The following is a 15,249-nucleotide window of genomic DNA, read 5'->3' on the forward strand; positions in this document are numbered from 1 at the left end:
TTCGCGGGTTCAAAGACCGTCGTCCGTTTTGAGTTTGTTCCCAACGTTTCCCCCAATACTAATGGTTGGCGTCTTCAAGAGAATTGATAAAACTGGATCAAAAGTCGTTGAGAGTCATTGGGAAAACGTTGGGTATTAACTCAAACGGACGACGGTAGAAAAGTTAAGTTCAAAAAATAATTCGAAGCAACTCAAGTAAATTGGACATTAAATTTTTTTTGGATAAGTTTTACTTACTTAACATACATGACTAATGTCCTGTGAAGACAACTTCATTCACATCTTGAAAACTTGGGTCTTATTTTTCTATGTGATCTGCTGTTTGAATTCGGTCCGATTTTTAAAGTGTTGAAAGAGTAGATGGAGATATTTAGCATTTTAATGCCAAATTATTGTCATTTACTCCAGCGTCAAGTTCAGAAATGAACTTAAGTTTTTCCTTTAATCGAAAACTGCAGGAAAATGAACAAAAGGGGGATTGTATAGGACCGGTCTCGTCTCTCACACACGTCCACAACATGCGTTCCTCACCCCGTTTTTGTTTGTGTTTTCAAGGACGCACGCAAAAAATCCAAATTTTAAGCCGGCTTTTCCTAGGAGCAGCTTTTGTGCGCCGCATGCAACGTGAATCGGCCAGTGCGACACGCCATGCACTCTCGAATAAGAAAAGCAATATGACTGTTCTACAGAGCGCAATACGGCTCACGACAGCGCTTTACGTCGAACATGATTGGCCGACTGCTACTGGAGGAGTCAAATGCTTCGTGCGCCTTTGTTTGCACTTCTTGTGCGTTTTGTTTTCCGCCCCTGCAAACCGGGGCATGCAGACGACAGAGTCAGGGGCGTAGCCAGAAATTTCGTTCCGGGGGGGGGGGGAGTGAACCAAAGTGATAGAACAATAGATTTGGCCATCTTTTCCCCTTTTTCGGCCCTTTTCTCACATTTCGGGGGGGGGGGAAAGGACCAGACCCCCCCAAGTGCCCCCCCCCCTACGCCCTTGGACAGAGTAGCTGATGCCAAGGCCATATACTATAATATAGCGGCCCTGATCTGATGCGCCACGCTGGGAAAACACAAACGCGTAGCGTGGTTATGTAACACGTTTCTGCTGGCCCGAAATGGTCTAATTCGGTTCACGCGGCGCGAGAAACCTATTCCTAGGAAAACCCTTCTTTATGCGCGTTTTTCGTTGGACGGAGTGGACCCACGAAGAATTTTATCACGCTGCGGTTATTTCTCTTCTATTTTTCGTTTTTCTTTTGCTATTTAAAGGTAAATAATTTCAGAATAAGTGAAAAGATTTCTTAGTTAAAGATGATGCGAAATTAATGAAAATAATGAGTGCCGCTGTGGTGGTCGAGTGGTTATAGTGACGGACTCGCGATGCGAGGATCCGGGTTCGAACCCCACAGCGGTGGTCGGCTGAAGTTGGTTTTCTGCGGTTCCCAACTTCAAGGCGCAAATGCGAGCCGATCTCCCCGTTAAAAAGTCTCGCCACAGAGAGCAACAGTCCTACAATGAAAAATCATTCAATCATAACACTTCACTCATAGTTTGAAAAACTGGTGACAGATGGCAGCACTACACATAACAAGCATTACAGAGAAACAAAAAAAACTTCACGTCAGGTTTCACTACACGTACACGCACATTCCCGCATGTACCGATTCGTTGGGGGTTCCGCGGGGGGTTGTGGGCGGGGTGCATGTGTGGTGTAGCAGTAGAAGGTAAGGCTCGTAGGTAGGGTAAAAAAGGGCTCGGGGATCCATGATGTTCTTAAGTCAGCCACCTCGTTGGGCAATTTGCCTGTTGTGGTGTTGTATTTGTATAACTAAGAAGATTTGTATTTGTGTATTGTATAATGCAAGAATCATTAAAAATATTGCAAAAATTAATGGAAAAAAATTGGAAAATTAATGAGAGAAATAAGTCTAGGATTAAAAAATTCAGAATTTATGGAAAAACAAATTTGGTTGAGAGTTTCCAATAATTTGGAGCCCTACGCACCCATATTCATTCGCATGGATTCGAGGCCTTTTCTCAGGCCCCGTTGGCTCACCTGTTAAGATGCCACTGAATGCTTTTAAAAGATTGTAAGGCCAAACATTTTTTTTTATATTTAGGAACATTTAAGAAGCATGCTTTCAAATTCGAAATAGACCCATACGGTCGTGAAGTTGATCCTTTCGTTTAAAGATATTCTGAGTTAATTTTTATGGCAGCGCCATCAATAGAAGAAGACACTGTGACATCACAAAGCTTATGACAGTGCAGCCGTTTAGGAGCTGGCACTGTGACGTCACAAAACTTGAGTTCGCGTGCGAGTTATACTTTCGTGTGGCCGGAGGGGAGGGGGTGGAAGCTGCTCTAACACAGGTTTGACAGCCAGCTGGAAAACTCTCCGTAGCCAAAAAAGACAGTTTATTATCTTTCCCTATCCCCCCTCCCCGTGACTCTGCACACCGCACTCTTTTGAGCTGCTACAGTAGAATCTCCCGATAACGGACATCCATGGGTACCAAAACTTTTGTCCGCTAACGGGGAGTGTCTGCTTTTGAGTAGATACCATATACAGTAGAACCTCGTCTATACGGCTTTCACATTTATACGACGTTTTGCTTCGGACGCAATTGATTCCTACATGCTACTGGGTGTAAAAATGATACACCGGTACTTATGCATAATTATCAATCGTCTCGTTAAAGAAAGTTTCATTAAATTTCAGTACATTTATCACTTTCACACCTGCGATTATGCATAATTCCGAAATAGAGTTGAAAAGTGTGACAAAAATATAGAAAAATTGAAAACCTTTCTTCTCTTCATTAAACCAATTAATTATTTTTACCAGCACATGATACGCGCAGTGCCTATATTTTGGAATAAAAATTGAATTAAATTAAACCAAGTGCAAAAAATATATAAACATTCATAACACCATTATCAATCTTGTAATGTTGGCTTTCTTCACGCGTATAACCATCCGCAAACAAAGCCAACATTACCATTCGGAATCAGCATCCTCCTGGACCATTGCTAATCAAGTTGATTCCATCTACTATTCAGTTAATCAAGTAATTAATATTGACGGATTATATATATTATTATTATATTTCTTCTTATATTTACCAATCCGAGCTTGGGATTATACATAATCGCTATTGAATATAATAAATTCTCGATTTATTAACAAAAATTCACAAATTAGAGTTTGGGAGAAGAAAATTAGTTTGCCATTTTACATTTTACCGGCCGCTGAGGGGGAGTGAAATATATTAAAGCCCTATTCCACGGGAGCGGTGATCAGAAAAAGTATCCGTAAACGGGAGGTATCCGCTAACGGGGAGGGCCCGTTAAGGGAGGTTTCACTGTATTCGGCTGCGCTGTCATAACGCCGTAAATCCAGAGCGCTTCTCACTTTTTCTCTTTTCTTACTCTTCTCACTCCTGTACCAGACCCCTGTACTAGACTTCAGTCCCGATAAAAATCACCCCCCCCCCCGCCTCTAATTTAGAGCCAACCACGATTATCGCCCGAAATTTTTAGTGAAAAAATCTGCCACACTTGGCATTTACTATAAATTTCTAAATTCCATTTTGAAAAATTTAAATTAAATTCGATTGAGGTGAATCTAGTAATGTCAGACCTAGAAGTTTCACTCCTATCGCGCGAGATTCTCGCGCAGATTTTTCTTTTTTGCCTGGCAGTGTATGTTACGGTAAGTGTGATAATCAGTTATACATAATAACCAGTTATTATGCATACTTATCAATCGTATGGTTAGTTTGATAAATATATCCCTTTTACCGGATATTGCGCATAATAACCAAGTGGCCTTGATGAATTGGATAAATACCTGAAATTTATCGCCTTTGTCTGTGATTATGCATAATACGCTAGTGTAACTGATGACTGATAAATATAAAAATAATTCCAAATGAGTCTAGTATGTGTGATGAATATAATCGAACCCCGATATAATGACAACGTATTTTACGATCGTACCGCGATATAATGATTGAATGCATGTATTAATTATCATGTATAGTGTAGTATATAGTAACGATTTATCATTTTTACCAACGACGCGACGCTTGGGTATTATTCATAATAGCCGGTAAAAGCCATAATTTTTTAATACTCAGTATCAACCAACGACACTTGGGTACTGCGTACTACTCGCTGGTAAAAGTCATAAATTTAGGGGAATTTATCAAACTTACCAAAATGCTCGGCGACTATGCATAATAACCGGTTATAATGTATAACATACCACATTTATCACATTTACCGTAACATAAATAAATAATATGGAATACGCCGTGATTACAGCATATCTCTTTTAATCATGCTGTAGAAAGTTCTTATGAATTTTTTTTTGCATCTTATTAGAGGGGAAAGGTCATTAAAAGATTACGAACGGAATCTGAGAAGTAGGTGCACATTCAATAATAACCAGATGATGTTTTTTCCAGAGAACCGATAGATATTAAAGATAATGATATCTGATGGCACCAAAACATACAAAAAGGCACTGTTCACTTGTTTATAAGTAACTACGGACGGCGAAGATGAAGACTTTGGTATTTTTCCTGGTTGTTTTGGGTCTGACGTGCCTGGTAAGTGCGAAAAAAAAAAAGAATTATGTGTTAAAAATGTTACAAAATCACGGTTATATTTCAAATGCGAGTTCTGATCAATTAATTAATTTTTTTATTCACGTTTATTTAGGCGCTGTGCGAGAAGGGCCAAAAATGCGAGACGCAAGAAGATTGCGAGTCCGATGAATGCTGCGTACACATACATTCGTTAACGAGCTCCAGATGCAAGAAGAGGATAGAAAAAGGTGATTATTAGAGCCCGGACTGTACAGGTAAGTCCTAGTGCGGCCTTTATGTCAACAACGTTCGTCGTTACAGGTATGGTTCTAATTTAAAAAAAAGAAAAAAGAGTTCTCAAAATGTGTTCGGAAATCACCCTGCACCAGTTTTGAGAGTAAAAATACGGTACATAATAATGTAAGAATAAATTGTTTTCTCAACCAACCCCCTTACGGACTCTCTAAAACCTCTTCAAAGAAGCCCAAGGATGGTCCATGAACCCTGGTTAGTATTCACTGATCAATTGAGTCATAATTGAGGTGATTTAAAACAGGCCATTAGGAAGTTCAATCCCTTACAAAGTGGCCACGGGCCCTATGGTCCCTTTGAAGTGATCAGCGATTTGAGAGATTATTCGTAAGCTATGTTGCTACAGTCAAACTCGGTTATATCGACCTCGAAAATTCCACGCACAAATTTCCGTAGCGGGCAGTTTTAAAACTCCTGCATAGGGCATACATGTTTACGGCCCACAGGATCAATGTGGTCCTGGAAGTCATCTGATGTGGCCCATGACAAATATCCAAACCACTCAATTCGGCACAAAAGAATATCAAATCACTTGAGTGGAGGGACGGTGTGGGCACATTTCCTGATTATTTCAGTGGCTCGCGATGCATTCCCAAATAATTTAAGCTGCCAACGGCACAGCATATCCAGATCATTTATGCGACCCCCAAGCACATTTGTAATTGAAAAATCGGTGAAAAGTTTGAAAGAACAGTATACAGTAACGGGGAACGATCTCTCACTTACGCTGTTCTTTCCCACCTTTTCTCCAATTTTTGAATCCAAATGCATCAGCAAATATTGCACATAAAGACTGAAATTTTTTTTTTTTCCGTTGGCCCCAAAAGAGACCAAGTAGCAACTTTCTAATTTGGAGTTTGAGAACTTTACTTTGTGACACACTGTATCTTCACTCTCAAAACTGGTACAGGGTGATTTCCGAACGCATTTTGAGCATTCCTTTAAATTAGAAACCATGCCTCTGCGACGAACGGTTGATGAGATAAAGGCTGCATTGGGAATTACAGTACACCTTGCATGCAAATGCATATGCGCATATGTATTTGCATATTTCGGCCTTTTTAGAATTAATGCATATAAATGAATAAAATCTGAGAATTCTTAGAATAAATGCATATGAATGAATGAAATCTGAGAATTCTTAGAATAAATGCATATGAATGAAAGAAATCTGAGAATTCTTAGAATAAATGCATATGAATGAATGAAATCTGAGAATTCTTAGAATAAATGCATATGAATGAATGAAATCTGAGAATTCTTAGAATAAATGCATATGAATGAATGAAATCTGAGAATTCTTAGAATAAATGCATATGAATGAATGAAATCTGAGAATTCTTAGAATAAATGCATAGGAATGCATGAAATATAAGAGAGAATTCTCAAATGAACGAAGTCTAAGAATTCTTAGAATATATGCATATGAATGAATAAGATCTGAGAATTCTTAGAATAAATGCATATGAATGAATGAAATCTGAGAATTCTTAGAATAAATGCATATGAATGAATGAAATCTGAGAATTCTTAGAATAAATGCATAGGAATGCATGAAATATAAGAGAGAATTCTCAAATGAACGAAGTCTAAGAATTCTTAGAATATAAATGAACGAAGTCTAAGAATTCTTAGAATATAAATGAACGAAGTCTAAGAATTCTTAGAATATAAATGAACGAAGTTTTAAGAATTCTTAGAATATAAATGAACGAAGTTTTAAGAATTCTTAGAATATAAATGAACGAAGTCTAAGAATTCTTAGAATATAAATGAACGAAGTTTTAAGAATTCTTAGAATATAAATGAACGAAGTTTTAAGAATTCTTAGAATATAAATGAACGAAGTCTAAGAATTCTTAGAATATAAATGAACGAAGTTTTAAGAATTCTTAGAATATAAATGAACGACGTCTAAGAATTCTTAGAATATAAATAAACGAAGTCTAAGAATTCTTAGAATATAAATGAACGAAGTTTTAAGAATTCTTATAATATAAATGAACGAAGTTTTAAGAATTCTTAGAATATAAATGAACGAAGTCTAAGAATTCTTAGAATATAAATGAACGAAGTTTTAAGAATTCTTATAATATAAATGAACGAAGTTTTAAGAATTCTTAGAATATAAATGAACGAAGTTTTAAGAATTCTTAGAATATAAATGAACGACGTCTAAGAATTCTTAAAATATAAACGCACGAAGTCTAACAATTTCTAGGATAAATGCATGTTTTTGAGAATGTTTATTTAAGATACTCTTAATTTTATTTTATAATTTTTCAAATAAATATTTTTCGTAATATTCTTCCACAACATCGTTTTTTTCTCCCGCATTTGGGATTCAGTGAATTAATAGATGTTTGTTAAGTATTTAGAGGAACATTAATTTTGTTATTTAAATTCTATTTCTAGGCAAATGTGTCTCAAAGAGTTAAATTTTTTTTAGAAATATTGTCAAAATTCTTTTTTGCTACTGGTATTTCCGTTACTGAGCAGCCTGGAAATGAAAAATGCCTGAATAAAAAATATGTGAAAGTTAAAAATATTGAATTTGCATACGCGGTATATACAGGGTGTCCTGTAAGTTGTAACGTGGCCTTTATCTCATGAACTGTTCGTCGTCCAGATATGATTCCAATTTAAAAGAATGCTCAAAATGCGTTCAGAAATTACCCCGTACCAGTTTTGAGAGTGAAAAGTGTGTAAAAAAATTAAGAACCTAAATTTTTATACTGTTCCCTCCCTACCGTCCAATCAGAAAGTTGTTGCCCTGTCTCATCTGAACCGGACAAATAAGATGCATTTTAAAAACACCTTTTTTTCACCTTTTTTTTAATGGTGATTTTTTTAATGCACGTTTTCTCATTTTTTTGGCAAATATTCGGAAGACTTTTAGTGCATATTAGCATGTCTTAACATTTTAAGTGCATATTTTGGCATTTTAAATCTATGTTTTGGCATTTTTAACTGTATATTTGAATATTTTTAAAGCATATTTGCATATTTTTAAAGCATATTTGCATATTTTTAAAGCATATTTGCATATTTTTAAAGCATATTTGCATATTTTTAAAGCATATTTGCATATTTTTAAAGCATATTTGCATATTTTTAAAGCATATTTGCATATTTTAAAGCATATTTTGGCATTTTCAACTGCATATTTGCATATTTTTAAAGACGAAATTTCTGAGGATTAGATTATTGCACCAGAAACAAGAATTTACATGTTGCCTACCTGATTCCACAAGCAAAAGCTCAAGAAGCTGCAGAAGAACTCGAACTCACCAAGTTCGAAGCTTCAAATAAACTGAAGAGCCAAAAAAACTGGTAAAGGAATGCGTATGCAAATAAAGAGATATGGAACCAATCAGAGTACGGCGCTGCGGTCGGCAACGCCTATATAACACAACAAGTGTCTGGCATAGTTGTTAGATCGGTTACTGCTGCTACAATGACAGGTTATCGGGATTTAAGTGAGTTTGAACGTGGTGTTATGGTCGGCGCACGAGAGATGGGACATAGCATCTCCGAGGTAGCGATGAAATTTGGATTTTCACGTACGACCATTTCACGAGTGTACCGTGAATATCGGGAATCCGGTAAAAAATTAAATCTACGACATCGCTGCGGCCGGAAAAAGATCATGCAAGAACGGGACTGACGAGAATCATTAAACGTGACAGACGTGCAACCCTTCCACAAATTGCTGCAGATTTCAATGCTGGGCCATCAACAAAGCTTTGCGCCTCGCCTGGGCCCCGACAACACCAACATTGGACTGTTGAGGACTGGAAACACGTTGCCTGGTCTGACGAGTCTCGGTTCCAATTGCTTCGAGCTGATGGACGTGTACGGGTATGGAGACAACCTCATGAATCCATGGACCCTACATGTCAACCGGGGACTGTTCAAGCTGGTGGAGGCTATGTTATGGTATGGGGGCGTGTGCAGTTGGCATGATATGGGACCCCTGATACGTCTAGATACGACTCTGACAGGTGACAGGTACGTAAGCATCCTGTCTGATCACCTGCACCCATTCATGTCCATTGTGCATTCCGACGGACTTGGACAATTTCAGCAGGACAATGCGACACCCCACACGTCCAGAATTGTTACAAAGTGGCTCCAGGAACGCTCTTCTTCTCCGCTGGCCACCTAAATCCCCAGACATGAACATTATTGAACATATCTGGGATGCCTTTCATCGTGCTGTTCAGAAGAGATCTCCACCCCCTCTTACTCCTACGGATTTATGGACAGCCCTGCAGGATTCATGGTGTCAGTTACCTCCAACACTACTTCAGACATTAGTCGAGTCCATGACACGTCGTGTTGCGGCACTTCTGCGGGCTCACGGGGCCCTACACGATATTAGGCAGGTGTACCAGTTTTTTTGGCTCTTCAGTGTACTTGGTGGGGAAAGTTTTCGTGTGCGTAAGAAATTGTATTTGAGAAATTGTACGATGAATCTGCTGTTATCCATGATGAAGTGTAACGGAGTAAAAAATTGCCAAAACGTATCGAGGAATACGCTATATATCACAGGGGTGGCCAACAGCTGACTCACGGACTGCGTGAGGCCAATGTTTGAGAAGGAGTTTGAATACTCAGCAAAACCCACCAAATATCGTCTGATTAATTTTTCCAAAAGATGTAAATTTTCAGTTTACGAACTTTGCACCATATTTCTTTTGTAATTTTCATTGCGTATCTGTGCAATGGAGGCGTTTTTTACTGTTTTGATTTTAATTAGAATGCTTTGTTTTTCATTTTTAAGGTTCCTTCTGTTTCCCGGATTCTGAGAATGCTAAGCAAGATGGTAAATACCGAGTGCTCTGCCCTTGCAAAAGTGGACTCGAATGCAAACCGGCAAAACAGGAAGAGAAGGATGGGGTAAGTTCGACTTGACGAATGGCAACGATTTCAAATTAATGAAAACATTTGTACATTGCAAGTATGATACTATGCGCAAAGTTGCTATTCATAGTTAGAAACACATGATGACATTTACACGCGTGCAACAATTAACAGCACTTGCGACGACTAGATAGGGTACCCATTTCTTCTTATCTAGTCGGACTTGGTTGTGACAACCTAGTATAGGAAGGGGAGAAACAATAATGTAAGGGTGCTCAACGTTTTGGGGAGTGTGCGTCACTTCACTGGTTTCGAAACGTGTCGAGAGCCAATTGAGTTATCTGGTTCTACGCATGTGTATTCTACGTCACTACACTATGTGTTCGGCCTAAAGCCGGGTTTTCCTAGAAGTAGAATTTCATTGAAAATGCCGATTGGTTAAAAGCCTGAAATTCAGGTTTTTTTTTTTACCAATCTGCGATTTCACGCTGCACGGACCGTAGAAAACCTTTTTCTAGGAAAACGCGGCTTAAGTGATCTGAAAATGTGGTTGGGGTCACAAAAGTGATCTGGATATGCTGTGCCGTTGGCTGCTTAAATGATTTGGAAATGCATCGCGAGCCACTGAAATAATCTGGAAATGTGCCGCAGGCCACATCAGATGACATCGAGGGCCACATTTGTCCTGTGGGCCATGAGCATGCGTGCCCTATGCAGGGGTTCTCAAACTGCCCGCCGCAGAAATTCGTCGCGAAATTTTTGACGTCGATATAACCGAGTTTGACTATAGCAACATAGCTTACGAATAATCTCTCAAATCGCTGATCACTTCAAAAAGGAAAATCGGGCCCGTGGCCACTTTGCAAGGGCCAGGAGCTCTGGGCAAATGCAAATTTTTTTGGGGCCCATTTTTTTCTTGTCTTCTTTGAGGCAGAAACGTACGCAGGGCAAGTGGACGTGTTAGGTGCCTTAGACACATGTCCCACTTGCCCATACAAAATACGGGCCCTGGTGGGGGGGGGGGAGCAAAATGATAGAACAGTTGATTTAACAATGTTTTCCCCGTACATATCAATCATTTTCTCACATTTCCGGGTAGGGGGCTACGGACGCCTGAAGTACCTTGTGCAGACATATACATTATTTCCGCATTTATGCATGTTATTGATATGCATGTAGTCTGATTCACGTGACACGTTCTGCATGTTTCTTTTCAGCAAACGATTCTCTACCATGCCAGGTGTGATGAGCCGTAAACTCCATGGATCATGTGAAGATGAATATTCTTTATTGTAACTTTATTCAAGTATAAATGTATCCTCCGTACATATAGAATGCACGAGAGAGAAGGGGGGGGGGGGGGTGGATAGACTCCATTCTAAAAAATTATTCAAAATATGCTTTTTTCATGATATTTTATTTTTTCAAATCTTTTTGCAATTTCTCTCTATTTCATAATAAAGCGTTTCAAATATATGTGTGGATTTTTTTTAAATTAAGCTGAATAACACAGCATAGCGTTTCAAGTTAACTCAAACTGGCTTTATTCTAGTTAACTTATGGTAGGGGTTCTTAACCTCGTGACCCGAAAGGGGTTTAAGATATTTGTCGCTGTTCAAATATCTCTGCTCACAGAGAGAATGGAAAAATTCGATGCATGGGCCGAAAATATTGATAAGAAAATTACCGAGTTCGATGAAAGGCTCTCTGCATTCGAACGCGTCTGGAGCATACTGGGATAATTGAATCAACGGCTCATCCCACACCTAATGTATACAATGACTTAATATTAAAAATTGATGAATTAGAAAATCGTAATGGACGCAATAATCTATTATTCTTTGGAGTCCCTGAAACTGATGAGACATATGGAGTGATACCGAACATACACTCACAGAATTTTGTAAAAAATATCTGCTTCTTGAAAACATACTTTTTTCGAACGTATGCATAGCCTGGGAGGAGTACGTGCGGATCGCGCAAGGCCAATTATCTGCCGTGTCCTGAACTTCAAGGATAAGGAAATTATAAAAAAAATCTCCGTTTCGACGCTGAAGGGATCCGGATTTTCGATATCAGATGACTTTAGTGTCCACGTGCGTACAATAAGAAAAAAAAAAAAAGCTTTGGGCTTTCGGACAAGAAATTAAATTGCCGGGGCAGAAATCACGCCTCTATTTCGACAAACTCTTAAAGTGAATGGCAAAACATTAATATATGACGCAAACTCCGATTCAATCGAGGAACTGAAAATTGAAAGTTCGAATTTAAACTGAAACCGCTCCCCATGGACGACAATATTCTCTCAACGATGACATCCTCAAGATCTGATGAAACAGTAAGTTATCTAAGAATTTTATTTTACAATGTGCCGCGGGTATTTTTAGTAAATTTTCATTTCCCGATTTTTCGAGACTTTTATTATCGCATGATATATTCTGTCTTGCTGAAACTTGGAATATAAATCATTTCCTTCTCCTTAATGTACACTGCTCAAAACAATTAGGGGAGCACATGGTTTTAACAAAATGACGCAAAGATGTATACCGATAAGTAACATAAAATGAATCATCCATAATTTAAAGCCTAGCAGGAAACGGGAGAAGAAAACTTCATATGCAAATCAAAGTTCATGACGTCAAAAACCAGAAAAAGGAGATAAGGGCAGAAATCGAGATGTTGCAGAAACGTCTGTTTTACTGCCGTAACTGTGGAATTCGATTGCGCAGTATTTTTTTTTTGAGACGAGGTGACTTGAGGATGTCTCAACAACGTGATTTACCGGAATCCATGGCATGGCGTGTTATAGGCAGACTGGAATCCGGGCAAACACAACGTAGTGTCGCGGACGCTGTTGGAGTCGCCAGAAGTGTTGTTGCAAGGCTGTGGAATCGATTCCAAGAAACAGGAAATGTTAGACGTCGACCAGGGCAAGGTCGGCCACGCGCCACTACAGCAACTGATGACCGGTATGTACGGTAACAGCCCGTCCAAACAGAACAGAGAATGCTACGCAGCTGCAAAGACGGTTGCTCTTGGCAACAGGACGAAGGGTGTCCAGCCAAACAGTACGTAATCGGCTTCATGAGGGAGGGCCCTATGCACGTAGGCCAATGGTTTGCATTCCGTTGACACCACGCCACCGTGCGGCCCGAAGAAGATGGGCTGCTGAACAACGAGATTGGGAGCAACATGATTGGAGCCAAGTGTTGTTTACAGACGAGTCCCGATTCAGTCTGGAGTGTGACACCCGAAGTGTTCTGGTATGGAGGGACAGGGGCACTCGAAATAACCCCGCATTCGTTCGTGAAAGGTCACAATACAGACGAGCTGGTTGGATGGTATGGGGTGGAATCAGCATAGGCGGACGTACGGACCTGCATATCATTCGGAATGGCACTTTGACGGCCCGAAGGTATGCAGACGAGATACTGCGACCTCACGCCATCCCTTACGCTGGAGCCATTGGAGATTCCTTTGTTTTCCAGAATGATAATGCCCGACCGCATAGAGCTCGTCTGGTGGAGAACATGCTTGAAGCTGAAACAATACAGCGTATGGAATGGCCAGCGTGCTCTCCTGACCTGAATCCAACGGACATGCTCGGACGACGCATTGCTGCGCGACCAAGGCCGCCTGTTACTGTCCGAGACTTGCAGATTGCACTTCTTGAAGAGTGGAACAGTATTCCCCAAAGTCCGATCGATTACCTCATCGCATCCATGGCAAACAGGTGTGCAGCAGTCAGCTGTTCGAGGAGACCACACGCCCTATTAAAACTCATGCATCATGTCTAAACAGTACTTTTTTTTATCGTTTACATGTAACCAAATTGTTGCCCTAAATCATTTTTTCATGTTTTTTCCATATTTTCAAAGAATTAAAGCTTAATTCCAAATTTTTTTACGTCTTTTTTCTGTATTGCGCATTTATACGCGTGTACTATCCATTGTATGCCAATACGTGGCTGTCTCGCACGGTTTTCTTCACTTTTTTGCTTGCTCCCCTAATTGTTTTGAGCAGTGTATTATCCGCATATTCAACCGTTCAAGTTGATGGTGTCAAAACTTCAAACACGGGCAGGACGAGCGGGGGAATCGTATCGGGTTATAACACCGATAAAATCAAAAATTTAAAAATTGTCTCGAAAACTAGATTCTCTATTATTGCCAAATTTTCTTTGACGAGTGATCTAAAATGTTTAACAGTTTTTGGCAGTTTCCTTACTGGCAAAGAATATAACACTAACGTTGGACAGTTTTTATCAGACCTGTCTGAACTGATTTGTAACTTCGATAATGTTATAATTACTGGGGACTTTAACGCTAGATTAGGTTATAAGACATATTTTCCTATTATGCATGATGAAAATGATACTGTTACTAGAGCTTCAATGGATAAAATAAATAACGAGCGTGGCCTTTGCTTATGATATTTTTTCTTAACTAATAACTTGATCTTATTGAATGGTTATCCAAGGGGAGATGCACATGGCGCGTTCACATGTTATTTCTACAATGATGCTAGAGCACGATTGATTTATTTGCTATCTCATATGATTTATACATACAATTTTTTCATGACTTTGAAATTTTGGATGATCGTTTCTCCGATCATTTTCCAATTAGTGCTAAATTTATCTCAGCTACTGTCCCTCAAAACAAAAGATTATTAACAAGCTACAAAAGATCATTCTGGAATGCCGATTGCTCAGATGAGTTTGACACGAAATTTAATCATTCTTTTTCTAGGTCTCTCTCTCTCTCTCCTGATTTAGAAATAACTCCAAACATATTCGTCGACTCTCTTTATGGGGCTACTGAATTGAATCTTATTCGTACCGTACACAATCGCGAGTTTTCCCATAACGCAGACAAACATGGTTTGATGAGGACTGCCGTAATTTGAAAAAAAATATATTCATAGAACTCTTCGTTCTCTCAGAAGATCTCACTCTCAAGAAATATTTTTGACTTTTCGAGTTCTGAAATTAAGGTATAAAAACTTTGTAAAACGAAAAAAAAAAAATGATTTTTTTTCAAACCAAACATAGAGATTGTTTATTTCTGCAAAAAAAATTTTCTGAATTCTGGAAAATAATTAATAATTTTAAACCTAGACTTTCGAATTCAATAATGTTCCTACATGGTACCACTTTTATTCAAATCTGTTTTCATCCTCCCGACTGATAACAATCAAGTACAAATTTTTCCCTCCAGTTTCGAGTCGGCTCTTGCACATACGAATCCTACTTTGGCCAACCCGTTTTCTTTGGAAGAACTTCTGTTTGCCCTCAGTAATATGAAAAATGAAAAGCCTCATGGAAGTGATCTCATAAAACCTGAATATTTGAAGAGTTTGAGACCTGCGAATATTTTCAAGGCTTCTAAAAATCTTCAATGATATGGTATTATTCATAATCGCCGGTGAAAGCGATAACCACCGACGCTGGGGTACTGCATACCACTCACTG

At 39.0% G+C, this 15,249-nt stretch overlaps 1 protein-coding gene across 1 annotated transcript; it reads left to right on the forward strand.

Annotated features, from left to right (window-relative positions):
- The first annotated feature begins 4,392 nt into the window (after positions 1 to 4,392).
- Positions 4,393 to 11,880, forward strand: LOC149088655 (U3-aranetoxin-Ce1a-like). The gene is made up of 4 exons (XM_089248565.1): positions 4,393 to 4,619; positions 4,732 to 4,846; positions 9,697 to 9,812; positions 10,994 to 11,880. The coding sequence occupies exons 1-4, from the start codon at positions 4,572 to 4,574 to the stop codon at positions 11,030 to 11,032; spliced, it is 318 nt and encodes a 105-aa protein (XP_089104691.1). The 5' UTR covers positions 4,393 to 4,571; the 3' UTR covers positions 11,033 to 11,880.
- The last annotated feature ends 3,369 nt before the right edge of the window (positions 11,881 to 15,249 follow it).

This window comes from Pholcus phalangioides, unplaced genomic scaffold (assembly GCF_987345545.1).
Source record: "Pholcus phalangioides strain wild (caught in Gottingen) unplaced genomic scaffold, Ppha-v1.0 ptg000003l_1, whole genome shotgun sequence".
Lineage (NCBI taxonomy): Eukaryota > Metazoa > Arthropoda > Arachnida > Araneae > Pholcidae > Pholcus > Pholcus phalangioides.